Source organism: Sceloporus occidentalis, unplaced genomic scaffold (genome assembly GCF_023333645.1).
Source record: "Sceloporus occidentalis isolate IW3139 unplaced genomic scaffold, rSceOcc1.0.p SCAF_41, whole genome shotgun sequence".
NCBI classification, from domain to species: domain Eukaryota; kingdom Metazoa; phylum Chordata; class Lepidosauria; order Squamata; family Phrynosomatidae; genus Sceloporus; species Sceloporus occidentalis.
This window is the reverse complement of record NW_028317021.1, coordinates 6,253,459-6,272,500: the sequence shown is the minus strand read 5'-3', so window position 1 is coordinate 6,272,500 and position 19,042 is coordinate 6,253,459. Positions and strand designations below refer to the sequence as shown.

At 41.1% G+C, this 19,042-nt stretch overlaps 1 protein-coding gene across 2 annotated transcripts in view; it reads left to right on the top strand.

Moving 5' to 3' along the window:
- The window catches only part of LOC149290067 (serine/threonine-protein phosphatase PP1-gamma catalytic subunit A-like), a 22,062-nt gene extending 4,393 nt beyond the window's left edge, over positions 1 to 17,669 (top strand). Inside the window, exons 2-8 of one of the 2 annotated variants that reach the window (XM_089490079.1) lie at positions 5,779 to 5,910; positions 6,716 to 6,946; positions 9,313 to 9,417; positions 14,495 to 14,718; positions 15,811 to 15,945; positions 16,716 to 16,776; positions 17,557 to 17,669. In XM_089490079.1, the coding sequence (XP_089346205.1) occupies positions 5,779 to 5,910; positions 6,716 to 6,946; positions 9,313 to 9,417; positions 14,495 to 14,718; positions 15,811 to 15,945; positions 16,716 to 16,776; positions 17,557 to 17,570 (902 nt within the window). In that variant the 3' untranslated portion in view covers positions 17,571 to 17,669. Of the gene's footprint in view, positions 1 to 5,778; positions 5,911 to 6,715; positions 6,947 to 9,312; positions 9,418 to 14,494; positions 14,719 to 15,810; positions 15,946 to 16,715; positions 17,452 to 17,556 lie in introns of those variants that run through there. The other variant, XM_089490078.1, reaches the window with a different exon arrangement.
- The last annotated feature ends 1,373 nt before the right edge of the window (positions 17,670 to 19,042 follow it).

The window sequence follows — 19,042 nt, the reverse complement described above, 5'->3', positions numbered from 1 at the left end:
AGGAGCAGCTAAACTAACCAGAAAACCTACCAAGGTTACGAAGAAAAAGCTTATAGTTACATCCCATGTGGGACTCTTATAACAATCTTGGTTTGAATCTAGCTGTGTCCAGACTTCTTCTTAGAAGAGCAACAAACCAGAGTCTAGGTTTGTATGTAATCCTACATTTTCCTGGCCTGGTAAGTTGCTGGTTGGTTTAGCTGCCTCTCCTTACAAGAGGGGATGAGTAGAAGCAATTGAGCAGCATTCGCCAGCAAGTTTGCGCATGAACGATAAGCCAGGATTCTGTAAAATTTATAAAGGTGGTTAACATAAAATTAATTCAAGAACACTGCCTAAGCTTCATTTTGTGCTGATGAACGTTGGGTGTCTTTGGTACTTGACTGGCTGTAGGTTCAAATAGAATGACTTCATTCCTTGTGCAAGTAACAATTGCCTTTGATGTGTAGGAATGGGAATCTGTGAAGTATGGTTTGTAGGGCTAGCATGCATAAACCTAGTGAGATGGATTAGTACATTTTTGTAGCCTTCTCCATGAATCTGCCTTCAAATATTATACAAATTGTCAGAGATGCACTCAGCGTCAAATGCCCCAGTGCTTATTAAGACTAGGTTTTGCAAATCTCAAGGAAAGACATGAACTATAGAGACTTTTAAAAGAAACAGTATGTCGTTGGTAAACTTTGGGTTTCCTGTTTTTGTCATTGCCTTGTTGCAGTCAATATCACTCGGAATTTGTAAAGTCTGAGTGAAGACCTTAAGCGCGCAAATATTTCCTATAGATATATTTTCTAGCAATGGATCTTACTTGCTTAGGGAACTCCTAAGATATGTTGCTTATAGTGCTTTTCTTTAAAGTGCAAAGTTTTTACAGTAAGTGACTAAACCAGTTTATTCTTCCTTAAGTAGTCTTGCATGGCATCTTGATTGTGAAGCATTTGATTTTTTTCTATTTTTCTTTTAGGGCTGTCCAAGGCTCAGCTGCTAGATAATGGGGTATTGATGGCCAGAATGGATAATGAGCTGTGGAAGTGAACTTGAGTCTGCAAAACTATTTCATTTTTGACTTAAACAGTTTTTTACTAATGTAGTCTCATTCTCTTAAAGAGGGAGCTGTCATCTGTGGGCTCAAGAGAAGTTTTCCAGTTAATCCCTATGTCTGTACCAGTATTGTAAGGCAGTTCACACTTTACATCTCCTCTGTACGCTTGGGGAGAAAAAGCAGGATTCTGCCTGCCACCACCTTGCCTCTCCTCCCCAACCAGAAATATGGTAACGTTGAGGTGTAATTTAGGAACAGCCCTAATTGGAAGACGTATATCCATATAGCTTGCCCTGGCCTTTTAAGAGGGTACCTAGTGGGACACAGTTAACCGGTGGTCAAGTAAACTTTACCTTGTGTTCCTACTCCATACTCTCCACAAGTGAATATTAATGCCATGTAATATATAAATATATCAAGTGAGGTCCCCAACAAAATCTTGCTCTTGTTCAGAAAGCCAGCTCCTTGATAGCCCCTCTTCCATCTGACACACAGAAGTATGTGCAGGTCTTGTTGGTTGGGCTTGGGGAATTGTCTTCTCCGGATTTAAAAAAAAATATTCTTATGCCTCTGCAAACGTTGGGTTTTTTCCAACCATGCTAAGACTGCCTGATGATTGATCAGTACCCCTGTTTTGGTTCAGTTTCCCTTGACATCCACCATTTGAGTTTGCTATTAGAAAATGATTGTGCCATGTGATACAATTTTCTAATCATTCCCTTCCCATCTAGTGTCCTTGTGGCAGTGGTCTTGTGCACTTCTTGTATGATTTCCCTGCTCTTTCTTGTTTTTAAATGACATCAAGTTGACTTGGACCGATAGTGTCCCTATGAATAAGAGACCTCCAAGCCACCCTCTTATCAACAGCCTGATCAGGTCTTACAAATTCAGGAGTGGGGCTTCCTTGGTTGAGTCTATCCACCTGTAATGCAGTCTTCTTTTCTTATTGCTTTCTATCTTACCACGCATTACTGTCGTTTCTAATGAATTATATCTTCTCACGATAGGGCAGTCTCAGTTGAGCCATCTTGGCTTTCAGGAAGAATTTAGGCTTTTCCCCTCTGCTGCTTAAGATTGACTAAATTATAAGTCGGTTGGATATTCTTTGCATGATTAGCATCTATGCTGATTTTGTTTCTGTGTAGGAAACTCACTACCCTACAGTATTCTCAGTAATTCATATTAGCCCCAGTTTCGTAGTGCGGCGTCATATATAAAATGGTAGCCATGTGTCAAGCAGTGTTTAAGAGTCCACTGCCAATTGTTTAAAGGCTTCAGTAAACAAAGATCACTTTCCTATTTTGTGGTGTTCTTTAGAGGCCACTTTCTCATGTCCTGTTCTTTGAAATTTGTGGAGTCTCTTTATTTTGTAGGTTTATACACTGCTGGCTTCCTGGCCAAGGTTTACAGTATAAGAGTGGCCTTTGCTGCGATAGACGACTAGTTGAGGGGAGAAAAGTAAGCAAGTTCAGGTACCATCTCTTGCATGATATTATGTAAAGGTTACATAATGGCCACTAGAGGAGACAATTCTGCGTGAGGAGGAGTCGGATAATATGAGATCTCAGCTAAGCCAATAGACAGTCTTTCTGTCTTGCTTTTCTCTTGTACAAGCAGGTCGCTTTACTTGGTAATCCCTCATTGCAGATGTTCAGGTGTTTGGTCACAGCTCCCTCTCTTTGAACTGCCTTGTCTTTGTTTTGTCGGCAAGTGAATACTTCATTACTGAGATCCTACCCCCATTCATCATACTTGATGTACAGTTTGCTTTTAGACGTGGCTGTTGTACTTTGTTGTTGCTGTGAATGTGTGACATAGAAAACCGCGAGATTTGTAAACAATAGTTCCCTAAGCGGCAGCAACTCTTAACAAGGTGTATGTATTCTGTGGTTCATTTCAGGTTGTTGAACCTGAGCTAGTGTGTGTATATAAAACAAATACGCAATGATACATAGTTTGAATGCAGAAGACACAGTGATAAAGCTTTATTTACAAAGAGACGTAAGCAAGTTTTACGCTTGGAAGAGCAGCGTTTCTCCCTGATTAAACCAAGAACAAACCTTGTAATTTGTTTGTTGAGGATATCATCTTTACTGGCGTCACCAAGTTGTGACTTTTCCGTTCTAGTGCTAACTTGAAACTTTCAACATGTACTTATCCGTGTCAAATCTGAAAGTGATTAGAGTTTAAAGACTAAATCGACAGGGCGATTAGCCAGGCAACAGACTTTCTGTGATTATTGTTGTTGTGTGCCTTCAAGTTGTTTCTGACTTATGGCGACCCTAAAGCAAACCTATCATGGGGTTTTCTGGGGCTCAGAGTTTGTGACTTGCCCAGGGTCTCCCAGTGGGATTCTATAGCTGATGACCAGAGTTGTAGTCCAGCTCTCAAACCACTACACCACGCTGGCTTATAAGGGCTAAACAGTTACATTAAAGAGTATACTTATTTAAAAATGAATTACAGTTATAAGGGTTAAAAAAAATCTGCAGATGGCAGTGGCAGAGAACATCTTAAAATTAATCTCCACTATTCTTCCTAGTAAGAAAGTATGCCTCTTCTACAGTGCTTCCTATGTTTTATCTACAATTATCTACATTACCTAAAAAGTGTAGTGCTTCTTTCAGACATAAGTCTTTATCCATATCCAGATTAATCGATAGATACATCAGTTGGCTAAACATATGCTGTTACCGTTTCTTCGGTTAAGTAGGAGTCCTAAAAATAACCTCTTAGCCTTGTGTTCAGCCCTGCACTGCAAGTATATAGTTCTGCAATTTCGAGAGTGATGGCATAAACATTCCTGCTGCTTTGTCTTTAGCAGGAACCCAAGAGAAATAGGGCCACATCATACATTCAACAGAACCAAGACTGGAAGGTCTTTCTGGGTTGTCAGTTCTGGTTGTAAGAGGCATGGTAGACCACACACTTGACCATTTCTCATTTTACAGTTGTAGTCTAGTGTCCTGTTCACTGTTAAGCTTATTTGTAAGAAGAGTATTTCTTTTACAGGGAGTAGATTCAGACATGTAAATAACCTCCCAGCATGCTAGTATCCTGAAGTGATCCCTAGAAGTGAGCGCAGTTGATCTACCTCATGTTGACGGTACCCTTCATCTCCGTAGATCAGCAGCGGGGAAACTTGTGGTCCTCCAAACATCTCATGATCTGCCTTTGTGTTTTCAATTCACTTTGGAAAATATTACGTCTCTTTCACACTACCTGGTTATAACATTAGTGCCTCATCAAACTACATATCCCAGGATTCCATCAGATAGAGCCACGGCAGCTAAAGGGAGTGTCAGAGTGCTATAACTGTGTGGTCTGAAAGAGCTGTGTCTGTGATATTCTCTAGAGAGGCTATATGTAGTTGCATGCTCTAGTAACTGGGTGGAAAGATTAAATACTTTTAATTTTGTGCTATTTTTGAATGCAATTAGCTAGGATCACTTTCTATAAACTGTGTTGCTGCTGGACCATTGACATTTTAGGCTACTTATAGCTGGGGAAGTGAATTTGAAGAAATTACCTATGAAGCTGTTCAGCCACGGATCGGTTGCACTGCAGCGATGGGGAAAGATTTCAATGGGCTTCTGCTTCATTACGTGTGCTGAGTATTTTACTTGAGCCCTCAATATCGAGGGGTAGTGATAGTGGCACTGATAAAATGTTTGCAAGACTCACAGGCAGAAATAATTGAAACATGTATGGCTCAGGTCACAACCTTTGCCCTGCGGTTAAGCTGCTGGCAGTGGCGACACATTTCTAATCCTGAACTTCATTCGGAGCAAATCTTTAAAAGATGACCTTTGAACTCTGCAGCCCTGCCAACACAGGTAATTTAAAGTGCTTGTTTGGCTTGGTGTGTGACACCAGTTTACAGGTAGTGCCTTGAATAAAATAGCCAGTGTTGTAACCAAAAGTAATGCGACAGAATTATTTGGGAAGGTACTGAGAAGCTTTTGTTTTTCCCCGCAGCAGCATTTGGCCTGCAGGACTGATTGAGCTTCAGTTATCTCTGCTTGGATATTATGAATATCATGCTCTAGTTTAATTCAGAAACCATGAGGTGTCAAAAATGTGTATTCTGTACATTGTAATTCTGATTCGTTGTATTCTGATTCTGATAGTTAAACGCAGATTAAGTTTAGAATAAGGCCATAACTTGCTGTCTTTGTTAAAACGTACATACCAGCCTGAGAAAGTCTTGTTTGCTGTGCTTCTTAATCATGCCAACCTATCAGAAGGAACAATGCCTTAAAACCCTGGTTAATTCATGGGCTATTTTGAGTCCTATTTGTGTGGTTTTTTGGGGGGGAGGCTGGAATCAGAATAAGCGCTTGAGTTAGGCTAGAGGAACTGCACTTCCTGAGGGAAGAGACATCACCAGCTTCAATTGGGTTAGCATTGGACAGTTCAGGACTATGATTCCTGAATGTGAGTTTGACCTGTTCTGTCAGCATAAGACGGGCTTGCACAGGTTGTCTAAACAATGTATTTTCTGGACCACTAAATTTTAGGAGCAGTCTATGATACCGAGACTTAGTGTTTTTGTTATTCACCAGTAGAGTTGGCTTAATAGTAACAGGCTTTCTCAGCGAGTGTTCAGGAAAAACCGAAAGACCCAGATGTTAAATCAGTTAATAATGAATATTCCACTGTTCTGTATTTAACTAATTGCTTTTGAATACATTGACTCACTCTCACTTGCTGCATGTAACTGTTCTTTTTTGTAGTGAGAGGGTCAAAGCCTGGCAAAAATGTCCAGCTTCAAGAAAACGAAATAAGAGGATTGTGCTTGAAATCTCGAGAGATCTTTCTCAGTCAACCCATTCTGTTGGAACTTGAAGCACCGCTTAAAATATGTGGTAAGTGTTGAATTTGGCTGACTCTGACTATACCTTTTAATGAACTGATTATGATTTGGTAAAATATCTTAGATATTCATGTCAGCTCATGTCTATCTGAGAAGACAGTAAATCCATTCAGGCTATGATCTCTTACTCTACCGGTGTTGTACTGCAACATCCATTGTCCCTCCTCATTGCTGTGTTTCTGACCCCAGGCTGTGCAAATCATGCTACCTGAAGTACATGTGACTTGAACTGAATACTAAAGAGGATGCTAGGGGTATGCAGAACAAAGAGAACACAAGTTCCAGAGAGAAGAAGCTTATTGGGTCTTGATGTTGACAATTTCCATAGACACCTGGACTCTAGAAAATAGTGTACTGCTCATACTTGGTTCATTTTTGCAAAATCAATGAAAGATTCAGAAATAGTTGCTTTTAGAGAAGTTTGAAATAAGCTCTGTTAAGCTCTTTGTACTAAATAAGTTGAGGGTAAATGGTCCTGTTTATTTTGAACTAAAAGCATCACTAAAATTTACATCAAGCCAACTATGTTTTTAAAACTGGATTCTTGTGTAACTAACCTGACAGACCATATGTAGTGTAAAAATATACAGCACCACTACCCCTGCAGCATTTTTTTTAAAATGAGTGCGTAGAAGTTGTTACTTATTGGTACATATGCTTAGTGTTCTTGGGCAAATGTCTTTATCTTACTCTGTGAGTCAGAAGTATTACCTTGCACTGAATGTTGCTGTATCTAGACTTGCTTTAGCAAGCAAAGTTGTCAAACTGTGTAAAAGCATTTTGTGTGTTTGTTTAAGGTGACATCCACGGACAATATTATGACTTACTTCGACTCTTTGAATATGGCGGTTTTCCACCAGAAAGCAACTACCTGTTCCTTGGTGATTATGTTGACAGAGGGAAGCAGTCTTTGGAAACAATTTGTCTTTTACTGGCCTACAAGATAAAATATCCAGAGAATTTTTTCCTCCTCAGAGGGAACCATGAATGTGCTAGCATTAATAGAATTTATGGCTTTTATGATGAATGTAAGTACTTCTGAGGTGATTTGGGGGTCCTGGGAAAAGATGATGCATGATTAAATATGCATTTTTATTAGCTTTGGAGTGAGTTGTGTGTTAATGACAGTTTGCATTTGCACTGTGAAAGAGGCTTTTGGGATAATTTCTGCAGGTGAAATACAGCCTCACGGTTCCTCCCAGACTCTTTTGAAGGTTGTAGAGTCAAATTGCAGCTTGAGTGGGATCAGGATGCTCCATGCCATTGTATGTTGTACTTTATCTCTGCTTCCTCTCATTGCATGTGCCAAAACTGACTACTGATAACTCAGTTCCAGACTGTTTCAGGGTTTGTAAATCAACATTGTTTTGATGTACTTGGAAGGAATGAGTCAAATAATTTCTGTCACTTGCTCATCTTTGATTAAAAATGCTGTTAAGCCACTAGTTTAAAAATGTGCTTACCACCTTCCATACACTTAATAAGTTCATATTAACAGGTTCACAAGGGCGGGGACATCCATTGCACGTCCAGCCTTTAACTCCAGAGAGATTTTGTTTGAAGAACTTAGATTAATGATAACTTGTGGTTAAAAATTACTACTCACTGAGGTCTATGATCTCAGAAACACTGGGTACCAACTCCCACCCCTGGAGAACGTACCACAGCTTAAACCTATACCACAACTAATGGAAAGTGTGTGTCATGAAAACACTGCTAAGCAGCAACCCATTTATTTCATGTTGCAGTCTTAGTATGTTAAAGTCCATATCCATATTCCATCTCCTAGACCTAGGCCTTTCCTTTCCTATTCTTTTCCAGTGTGGAGAACTCTTCACCTGGGATTAGGTATAACCCTGCTAAGGTTCAGGTGACTCTCTTGTAGGCCAGAAATAGCCCTTGTGGGCTCTCATGCAGCATTTCCTCTCCTGCCTGTTGCCCTCCCCTCCTAGCAGCTTCACACTTGATCTGGTTTCTAATGGTTCAAGGTGAATTTGTTGGCAGCTGCTCATACCTAGAATCATAGGCGGGATACACACCGCCATTTAGTACGTCTTCTATACGTACTAGGGTTAGGAAGGGGCGGTGCTTCCGCACCCCCCTAACCCTAGTACGTATAGAATACGTACAAGATGGCGGCGCCCCTTCCACATGGGCGCCGCCATCTTTACATACTGGACGCACAGCGTCCAGACGTGTCGCGCCGCTTCTGACGTAGCGAGCGCGCCCCTGGCGCCTCGCTACGTCGCAAACGCGACTTGAAAAGAAACTCCATTTTGGAGCTTCTTTTTTCGGTCCGCGCGGGAGTCGGGCCGTCTGAAGGCTCCGGCTCCCCCGCGGACCTACTGGCGGCGGCCGCAGACCGCCGCAAAGCGGCGGTATGTACCCCGCCATAGAGTTGGAAGAAACCACAAGGGCCATCCAGTCTGACCCCCTGCCATGTAGGAATACACAATCAAAGCACTCCTATGTTTAATAACCTCCAAAGAAGGAGTCTCCACCACACTCTGAGGCAGCACATTCAACTGTCAAACAGCTCTTACCATCAGGACATTCTTCCTGATGTTAAGATGGAATCTCGGTTCCGGTCATCTGAATCCATTGCTCCGTGTCCTAGTCTCTGAAGCAGCAGAAAACCTGTTTAGAAACAATGCATAACCGTGCATAAAAAAACTATCTTGTATACATTAACAGGATGCTGTTATCATATGATGTCATCCTAAGCAACATGTACTTTAGCAAAATGTTTAAGTGCTTCCAGGGTAAATGCCGTCTAGAGAAAAGGTCAGTCATTGCTACTGAGGAGCAAGTTGGAGATCATTAGCAGACAAATAGCTTTGATTTATCTCATATGCTCTAAAAACTAGGAATAGCAATCTGAGTGACAACTTGTCCGCTGTATTTGAAAACAGGTGCTATAACAACAGTAAGGCTCACCTAGTCCAGTACTTGGAGGTGGGCTTCAGCCAAACATCTTAAGATGTGATCCGGCTGTTATGGAATCTTCCTATGCTTGTCCACTCTCTTAATCAGCAATGGCAAGTAACAGTGCTCATTATTTTAATATTTTAATATACATTTTGGCTTCAGAAGAGGTTGCACCTCATTAGCTTTTCAGGTTTCATTGACAAATACAGTGTGAATATTATATTCGTGGAGACAAGTACTTTGGCAGCTGAGTTTAAACATGGTTTGCTTGGCGAATCTCTTGATTAAAGTTACAGTGGATCAAGGTGGTATTTACTGGAGTAGACTTAGACCAGACCCAGAATGAGTAAAGTATTTTAGCAGCTTGGTGTAGTGGTTCTCCTCTTCTCCTATAGCCCTATAATACTCTCCTCTTCTATCACTGTTTGGTTTTTTAATGAATTCATGTCTTGAAATGTCCCCTTAGGTAAAAGAAGATATAACATCAAGCTGTGGAAAACCTTTACAGACTGCTTTAATTGCTTACCAATTGCAGCCATTGTGGATGAGAAAATATTTTGCTGCCATGGAGGTAAGTAGCTAAATGATTTATTTTTATTTATGAGTTTCTACAGCACATGTCCAGCACATTTCTCACTCCTTTTTGTTGTTGCGTGCCTTGAAGTCGTTTCCGACTTACAGCGAGCCAGTCTTCTGGAAATCCTACTTGTGTGACTTCTTTGCCTCGGCGTGGGGTAGGGAAGTCTGAGCAAGGCATCCAGTTATGTGCTGGAAATATGGATGAGTGCCACACTCATAGCTTACTTCCCCTTGGTGGCAGTGGTGACAGAGCTGTTCGTGAGCAGGTTGTGTTTTATGTACTTTAGGAGCTGCAGACTGAACACTGGCTTTGGCCGTGGAAAGTGCCTAATTTGGTAGCTGCCTGGACTCTTTCCTCTGAAATATGAAGCTATAAGTGCCGGCTATCTTTATATCACTTGCAAGTAATTACAGGTTATCCAGACAGTTTCCTGTGCTGTGTAAATACTTGTGTCATATACTAAGCTAGCATCTCATGACCCATCTTTAATTTAAATATTTAGCCCTGTCATTCCTAAACTATAAGCAACTGCAGTACATTCAAAGTCAAAAACATCAGGCTTCCATTGTTAGAGGAGTTGAATGGGAGGCTATAGTTGAACAGATGTGATAACCAAATATTACAGCCTTACAGAAAGGACGGGTTACCTTTTTAATTTGAGACAGCTGCTTTAAACCCAGCAAAATAGTCTCTTCTTGAGGAGCTTAGTTTGTCTTAGTGATTGACTGGTTCTGTGTGATGGGCAGCTTGCTTTGGCGTTGGCTCTTGGGTAAGGGAAAGGATTAAGTTTGTAGTCTTCCCAATTCCTTCATTCCCAATCTGCAGGGCTACTGGGAAAAGCTGGTCAGCATGGTGTTTTTAAACAACCTTGTGAGTATCCTGAAGAGATTTTACTGGTTTGACTGTCCTTCTGCTCTCCCCCCCTTTCAACTTGCATTTAATGATTCCCCTCACTTCTTCAGAAGCTTCGCATCTTGAAATTAATATGTGCCTTTTAGAACGGGATTTTAAAAACCTTACATTTCTCTCAACTCAAAAATAAATTAAAATGAAGTCTCATTATAAACATGCTAGCTAAATTTGTACTTTATCTCATAAAAATGAATTAACAGCTGTGTTACACTCTAAGTTACCTAAAAATCAACCATGAAAAAGCAGGAAAACATGTATTTCTCTTTTAGTCTATTTGAGGATGGGAACTAGTTGTAGGTTAGTGTGTACATATACATATGTAGATTAAAATGGAGATAAAAAAAGAATTAAACACCAAATGTTTGAAGAATTATTTTTTAAAAGAAGCAAATAAAATGGTATAGTTGTTAAGGTCTAGCTTTAGCCTCTTGAATTAGTGGAACTTTTATAAAGTCGGCATACCAATTTCCCCTTGATTCAGTGGGTCTGCTCTGGAACTAGCAGTTGGATTTAGGAATAAGTTCTGTTCAGAAATCTGTGCACGTCTGTGCAATTGACTTATCATTTCAAATGTATTGATGCAGTATCTGCATCTTGACACAGGTAATGAGTGTGTTATGTGCTACTCTTTCCTAAATAAATAACCAAATAAAATAAAAATCTAAAGCATTGGCGAAGATGCTGCATCAGAGACGTAGCTGCAGTATGATAGCTATGCTTCCATCTCCAAAACTCAAATTAAAGGGCAGTCAGATATACTGAACAATGTCAGGGCATATCATGACAGTGACCAAGAGTTGCAGCAGGAGTTGCTGCTTCTGGTCCTTGCACCATCACTTGCTTGTGGGAGAGAACTGGTCACATCATCCTTCAGCATCCTCGCTTGCCAGTGCTGCAGAACCCTGCCACTCCGGATGGCTGGCTTTTAAGGTGGGTTTCAGGGGCATTTACGATAGTGGCAATGTACCATAGGCGTACATGTGAAAAAAACTTCTGCAGTCATAAGTCTATTGTGACACTGAAGGCAACGGGATGCTACCATTGAAACTATTCAGCTGCGTTGTATTCAGTATGCAACTAGCTGTGCAGCCCAATCTCAGGTTTCCAACTTCAGCCCCTGCTAAGAGGACTTAGTGTTCTTGAATCCTCCTCTAAACGCGTTCTCCATATTGCAGCAGTGCATGTTTGAGCCTATTTCATTAAGCAATCCCTGCATGGTAGCAGTTAATAGCTCTCTACCTTTCTTCTTAGTACAGAACAGGTGGTTCTGTACATTAAATAGTTGACATTCTGTGTGAAACATCTTGAAGCATAAAGACAACAAGTCAGTGTCTCTATTTTTTCCATTAGCTGTACAGATGAAGCCCACTCTCACCTCAAGCAAAAAATAAAATAAAAAATATTGACTGATTCCCAAGATTTGTTAGGGTACTTGAATTCTAATCTTAGCCCAACCTACATCTCTTCCTATTGTTGTCCTGAATTTTCCAATGTCAGACATCTCAGGAGCAGTTGTGCAGCAGTGCTCTCACAAAATCCCAGGCACATAACAAATACATTTGCGTTGGCAGCACAGATCATAACTTTGTCATAAGCCTCTTCAGCATTGTGGAATACAAGTGGCAGTCCATTTGCTTCTTCCTACATACACTCTTTGCATCAGCTCAGGATGGGTCATAATTTTGAGACAGTGGATAACTCAATTGCTAGGGCATTCATGCTGAGTATGCAAGCAATGACATCCTTAGACATTATAACAATCTCTGGTATGTATATTGCAGCCTGTCCAATCTCAGATTTCCTGACCCTTGGCCATGCTGGGAGTTGAAGTCCAAAAATTCAGGCCACCCTTGACTATTAGAGGATGACATCCAACTCATTATTCAGTAACATTATGGAGGCAAAGGAACATTTTCAGTGGAAAGAGTTCTCTGCTGATTTTGGGGGCAAGTATGGTAGAGAAGATTCGGGAAGCAGATACATTTTCCTCTACTTTGCTATTCCATGCATCCTGTAATGCTGTTTCAGGGCCAGTTTTGTGAACACATCAAGTGCAGATGGAAGTGACAGAGCAACTTGTTGAGTCACAGAGGCTCAACCCCTGGGGATTTGTGCAGTGTCATTTCCCTCTGTTTGAGAATGTGATCTCCTGTGTCCAGGTTTGAGCAGTATCTTATTATTGGCTGTGAGCATTTTCACAGAATAGGGGAGCAATATAGATTAGGTGTTCTCTGTCCATAATAGTCTCCCAACTCTGGTGGCCATAGGGTGGTTTCTGCTTGTCAACTTGTACCAGGTAGTCCTCGTGACCATTTCAGTTGTAAGTTTCTAAGGCTGCATCTGTACTGCAGAAATAATCCAGGTTGACACCGCTTTACCTGCCGTGGCTCAGTGTTGTGGGATTCTGGGAAGTGTAGTTTGTTGTGGCACCAGAGCTCTCCGACAGAGAAGGTGAAGTGTCTTCCAAAATGACAGTTTCTAGAATTGCATGGCATTGTCAGTGATGTCAGCCTGGATTTTTTCTGTAGTGCGGATGCAACCTCAGTCAGAAAAGTCATCCTAACGGTTAGTTTGTTTGGGATCATTACAGTGCTGATGTACCTCTACAGGTCCCCATAAATGTGTGTTTCAGCTCTTTGTTAATGTGTGTTGGTGCTTGAGTTGTGCTCATTGCCTGCATTGTCTCTCCCTTCCCCTTTGGTAAAACATAGCTGTGTACTACTTGTACCTAGCGGTGTGATAATGAGATTTTGCTGCTACAGTGTTCTAAAACATAGTTGCAAGAATCTTGTGTCTGAAGGTGCATTCACATACTTTGTGACTGGCTCTTGTTTGTACTCCCTTGATAAGCTTCGTTTTGCCTTCTTATCTTCAGTTATGTTGTCACAAAAAATGCACATTGGTTCACAAACTCTTCCTGCAGAAGGTGCTCTTTTGTGTAGCCTTTTTAGAAGTACAGTCAGCATTTCCAGCCACTTCAGACTCTCCTCTGTTTTAAACTTCATATTCTTCAAGAGCTGTCTTTTGGTAGTAGGGACTTGCAGTCTTTAGTGGTAGATTATATTTAGAATTTCCATGTCCCCCAGGTGCTTTAACGTTGCATAGTGTTTTCTGACTTGAGCCCATTTCAACAAAATGAACCAGAAATCATAGCTTTGTATTCTTAATGTCCCACAGACACTGTCCTTGATGGTCCACTGTGAATGATACACTGCCCTTGATATGGTGTTTGGCTTTCATATTGTTGTGGGACTGTTGCGCTGAACCATGAAATGCTGATCTCTGGGTGTCTATTGTGTTATACAGCAGAGTAGGAACTGTCATAGCATTACCTTAGGTACCTCAGGCCACTTTAATCCTACTGGCCTACATTTGCACTTAAATGTGAGCCACCCAAATGTGTGTACATGAAAAATGGACTCTCTTGCATTGATATGCGGAAACTCCCCAACTAGGGTAACCAGGGCTTTCAGTACAGAGGACAACAGGCATCTACTTGAGGAGGTGATGGTATTGTTAAAAATGAACAAGTTAGACCACAGATACCCAGGAGAAACAGAATAAGCATTTCATTTAACGTGTGAATTTGTGCCCCTTTTTGTCCAATTGCTCTAAGTGACAGTGCCAAAAAAAGCAGAGAATTGTACTGAACTTGGGGAGAAGGGTTAGGGCTGTGGCTATTACATATTTATATGTTTTGAACAAAAATAGCACCTTTTGTACTAGAGAATGTTGCTGCTGCTCAAAGGGAATACTTTCCCCGCAATAGAGATTTGTGGTACTGGATATCATAACTGATATTTTCTGGTGGTGGGTCAAATAAGCTCTACGTAGGCGATAATACAAAGGAACGGTACCAAACCCAGCATCATACAACACAAATACAATTGATAAGTGCAAAGTTGCCACTGATTTTATAGCTGCAGGGTATCAATCTTAGTAAAAAAATTACACTAAGCCTTATCTAGCACACTTGGTATGGGTTTATCATGTGCCATGTAATACATGCCTTTAGATAGAACTGGGGTAGCTGCTGTTTCCTCAAAATAAATATAAGTGAAGCAAGCAATTACTACATGGCATTGTGCGTTGTGCATGTGCTTAGTGCCCCTCTGATGAACAGAATGCAAACTGACTGCATCTTAATCTCCCACAGGCTTATCACCAGACCTCCAATCGATGGAACAAATTCGACGAATTATGCGGCCCACTGATGTGCCCGATCAAGGCCTTCTCTGTGATTTGCTGTGGTCTGATCCTGATAAGGATGTACTTGGATGGGGTGAAAATGACAGAGGAGTGTCTTTCACATTTGGAGCTGAAGTAGTTGCAAAGTTCCTTCATAAACATGATTTGGATCTTATATGCAGAGCTCATCAGGTAAAGATCAGATACTAAGATTCTTGGCAAATCCATCCCAGTGGAAGGAGCCACTAGTTCCTAGACTTGTGCAGAATCCCCTAACCTACACCACTGTCCTCCCTTCCCCAAAGTCCGGTTTATTTGCATTGACATATCTGTTTGGCTTTAGTAGTTCCTGGTCTTGTAATCTAGCCTTGTTTCTCCAGATTAATAGTTTACCTGTTACAAGCAGGTTACAGAGCTCACATGATTTAGTAGATGGAAGGATGAATGTGTCTCAAGAGGAAGCAAATCCCAAATATAGAACTTCCTCCTTGGACCAGGATTCTGCCATTCTTCAATGCCATGTCTGTTCACATTTCCCATATCACTTCTAGTGCGTTCACAACTTTTATAGACAACATCTCATCTAGCACGAACTAGGGAAGCAAAAAAGGGTAAATGGATCTGTTTCATTACATGGGTTTCCCAGTCTCTCTAGGAGGGTAATTGGCTGGTCATGGAAGATTTTCATGTGTACCAGCAGCATGCACTTCATATACATCATCTCAGTTAATACTTACAGCAAGGTTGATATTATCCACATATCACAGGGTTTTTTTTTTGGGGGGGGGGATGATTGATATTGGGGTAGCTTGCCAAATACTGTCATGATAAGTATTCGGCTGTGGTGAGTCTAAACTAAGGACCTCTTGAGTTCACAATGCACACCCCTTAGCCATGAGCCCCAGGAGAGAGCTTAGGATGGCTGGGATGAGCTGCTTTGAAAGATGGGATATAAAATAAACAAATTACAGTTGGCTCTTCTTATTCACAGATTTTTTATACACTGATTCAAGCATCCACGGTTTGAAAATGTTTTTAAAAAGTATAAATTTCAAATATCAAACCTTGATTTTCCATTTTTTAAAAGGGACACCATTTTGCTTTGTCATTATATTGAATGGGACTTGAGCATACACGGATTTTGTTATCCACGGGGGATCTTGGAACCAAACCCCAGCGTATAACAAGGGTCCACTGTATAAAGCATTTTGTACAATAAAAATGATTGCTGCTGTTTGCTGTCTTTCTCCTCACCCTGGAACCTAACATCTCTTTGCTTTAAAGGTGGTCGAAGATGGATATGAGTTCTTTGCAAAAAGGCAACTGGTGACTCTGTTTTCTGCCCCAAATTACTGTGGGGAGTTTGACAATGCAGGCGCCATGATGAGCGTGGATGAGACTTTAATGTGTTCCTTTCAGGTACGGAATCTTGGAAGGCCCTGGGGTGCTTTGCTTTCCCCATTAACTGACAGTGCACACTAGCTATTTCAAAATACATTCTGTTTTCTTTAATCTGTGCTGAGGCGCCAGTGTGCCATACACTAAGTAGGGCAGACTTAATCTGTTCACCTTGAATTGGATTGTCCAAAGAATCATAGCTGTCCCCGCTGCCTCTAAAATGGGTGATCTGCAAGGCAGCATCAAACGTTGCCAACTGTGGGATGAAAGGCAGAACTGCATCTAAATTCAAGTTGTTGGTGCCGATCAATCATTAAAGCCCTGCAAGAATTTGGCACCACCACCTTTTCTGTCTCCCTGATAGATCTAGGTTGGCTTTCACTAGAGGCAGGGTTGTTTCCGCAGATTTTTCCTGTGTCAAATGTCTCTTCTCTTTTCACATGTTGTTCTTTTTTTCCCTTTTAAGAGGCTTGTGTAGCTCCCTTTTTAATAGCCACCAATCCATTCCTATTCAGGCTGCTGCTCAGGAAGCAGTTTCCTACATATTTATGAATAAATATATTTTAGGAATTAGATTGTTTTGAGTGGACCCCCATTTAATATTCCATGTTTTGTATGGAATGGCTTTAGATGAATGACTGATGCCTGAAGCCTGCTTTGCCTTTTGAGTAGAAATATGGGTTTAAATGAAATGTATACAGTCAAGTTTTGGATGTGTGTTTGTAATGGTCTCTTGTGTTTTCCTTGTGCTGCTCAAACTATCTGGCTAAAAAAATGAATTGTCTTTGCAGATCTTGAAGCCTGCTGAGAAAAAGAAGCCCAATGCTAGCCGACCTGTAACACCACCCAGGGGTATGATCACAAAACAAGCAAAGAAATAATCGCTGTTGGCCCTGCCTAGTTGGGACTTGTACTATAGTATATAATCTCAATTTTTTTAAAGAAATGGTAACATGTATTGGTCAGCTTGCTAAGACTAGATTTAATGTGTTTGTGGTTTTTCTGTTCACTTTGATGGAAGGCATTTGCTGGTTGTAACAGCAAATGAGACGTTTTCCCTTTTCAAGAAGAGTTTTTAAAAAATCTGTATTTGTTTGGAGAGAGTTAGAGAGAAACTTTTCCTTTTTGATGTTCCAGCTGTATACTTCACAGCAACTTCTCCTGTCATTCTGGGTACCTGTACAATTGACTCCTTGATCCTGTACAGACCGGGTGGTGTGCGATGCCTACTTTTCTTTTAGGACCTAAAGAGGCACTATTGTGTTACAAGGCTAGGAAACTTATTGCTGTCAGATTACATATTGTTTATAGAAACCACTGTGAACGTCTTTAAGTTTTATTTTTAGTTTTTTGTTTTATTTCAAAGGGATTGCTTTTTTTCTTGTCTTGTACACAGGTTATGTTGTCAACCTTTTTAAATCACCCTCAACCTTTTGCCAGCCTCACTGGTATGATGTATATTTTATTGGGAGCACCCTTTTCCTCCCATATACTTTAAAACGAAAATTAAAGCAATTATTTTAAAGGTTTCTGTCTCTTCTTGCAAAACCCAAACATATAGCAGGGACAAGGTGTCAGCACAACCCATAGAGATGCATTGGTGGTGTCTAAGTTGGGTTTTTTCCTCTGCAGGAAGGACGACTTGAACTAGCAGAGAGTAATGCTGTGGTCAGCTGGGATGCAGGATTAAAGACTTTTGGTACTTCCCCTATATTCAGTGTCACTGTGCTTTTATAGCCAGTGCAGAAAGCTGTAACCTATGAAGAGGTGTTCAGAGACTTGCCTAAGAATTAGAGTTCACGTTTAGGGTTTGTTTTTATTTGCAACTTGAAGACTTGTTCTACAAAGCCTAAAAAACAACCGGCTACAACAGTGAACATTGTTCACCTGTTTCTGTGACTTTCACACAGTATTCTTTGTTTTTGTTTTGTGTTTTTTAAAATACTGTACTCTTTTTTGAACAATACAATGTGGTTTAAACGCTTATTAAATGAATAACTTGTTAAGTCTTCTCAGTGTTAATTTTATCAGCATCACATATACAACTTAAACTTTAAAAAAAGGCTAGAATGTAGCAAAGGGATGAGTTCCTCTCAAGGAATCTGGTCTGAATGGCAACAGCTCAGGGTGCATCACACTGCCTGAAACCATGGGTTTTGAATGGGTTCCTTGGGGGTCTGCTTCTCTGCCATGAGAGCAGTGCAGGGTGGCTTTTAGGAGAAGTTCAGTAAGGGACTGTGTATTCTCAGAGTGTGTGGATGGAGCAGGTTAATTTTGGAATGAATGGGTATGAGACGTAAGAGGCCCCTCTAGTCCAACTGCAAGCATCTGCAGAAAGCCCACCAGTTTGGAGCCTTAAAGAGAATTGCTTCATCCAAGGGAACTGCCACCACAGTTGTGGGCTATGGCATTTTATGGTTTCTTTAAGTAGAACTCAACTCTGTGTTGTAAACCAGGGCCATCTTGGTGTCCGTACACACACACACAGTCTGCTCTGTCCCTTCCTATGGGCAGCAAACCGAAGCAACAAGATGCCTGCTGGTCTGTAGTACCACCACCGCTGAAATGACTAAAACTAGACTGTGCAGCAAAAGTTAAACTGTCAAGTAGAACTGTCTTAGGTCTGGTCTGAGAGGGTGGGAGTTGTACATTAGGATTGTCTTGGGTATTCAGAACAGAGGTCAAAGTCGTACAAGAAGGAGAGTCTTACCAGGAGAAAAGAACGGTTGCTTGACCTACTTGGGATAACTGCTGGGTTGCAGTTGCTTGCTGGGCCTTGCTTCTGTGCTGAAAAATTGATGAGCCCTCCCAGGAGTTGGCTCAGGTCTGGTTGCAAGTCTCCTTGTATGTTGTGGCTATGCTTCTCCAGGCTTCCTACTTGGAGGGCTGTGGCTTGAGTCAAATGGTCACATTCTTCCCAAAGCAAGGCCTGAAGGAAGTGGGAAAGGGAGAGTTGCCTATTGACAACAGGCAATCCATGCCATACTTTTGCATCCCCAAATACTTAAGACCTCCTGCCCTTGTCACTTTTGCCTCCCGTCTAGCACTAGAGAAGAGGGAATAAATGTCTCAGTCTTACTATGTGGATCACACGGCCGAGCATGGCAGATCTTTTATG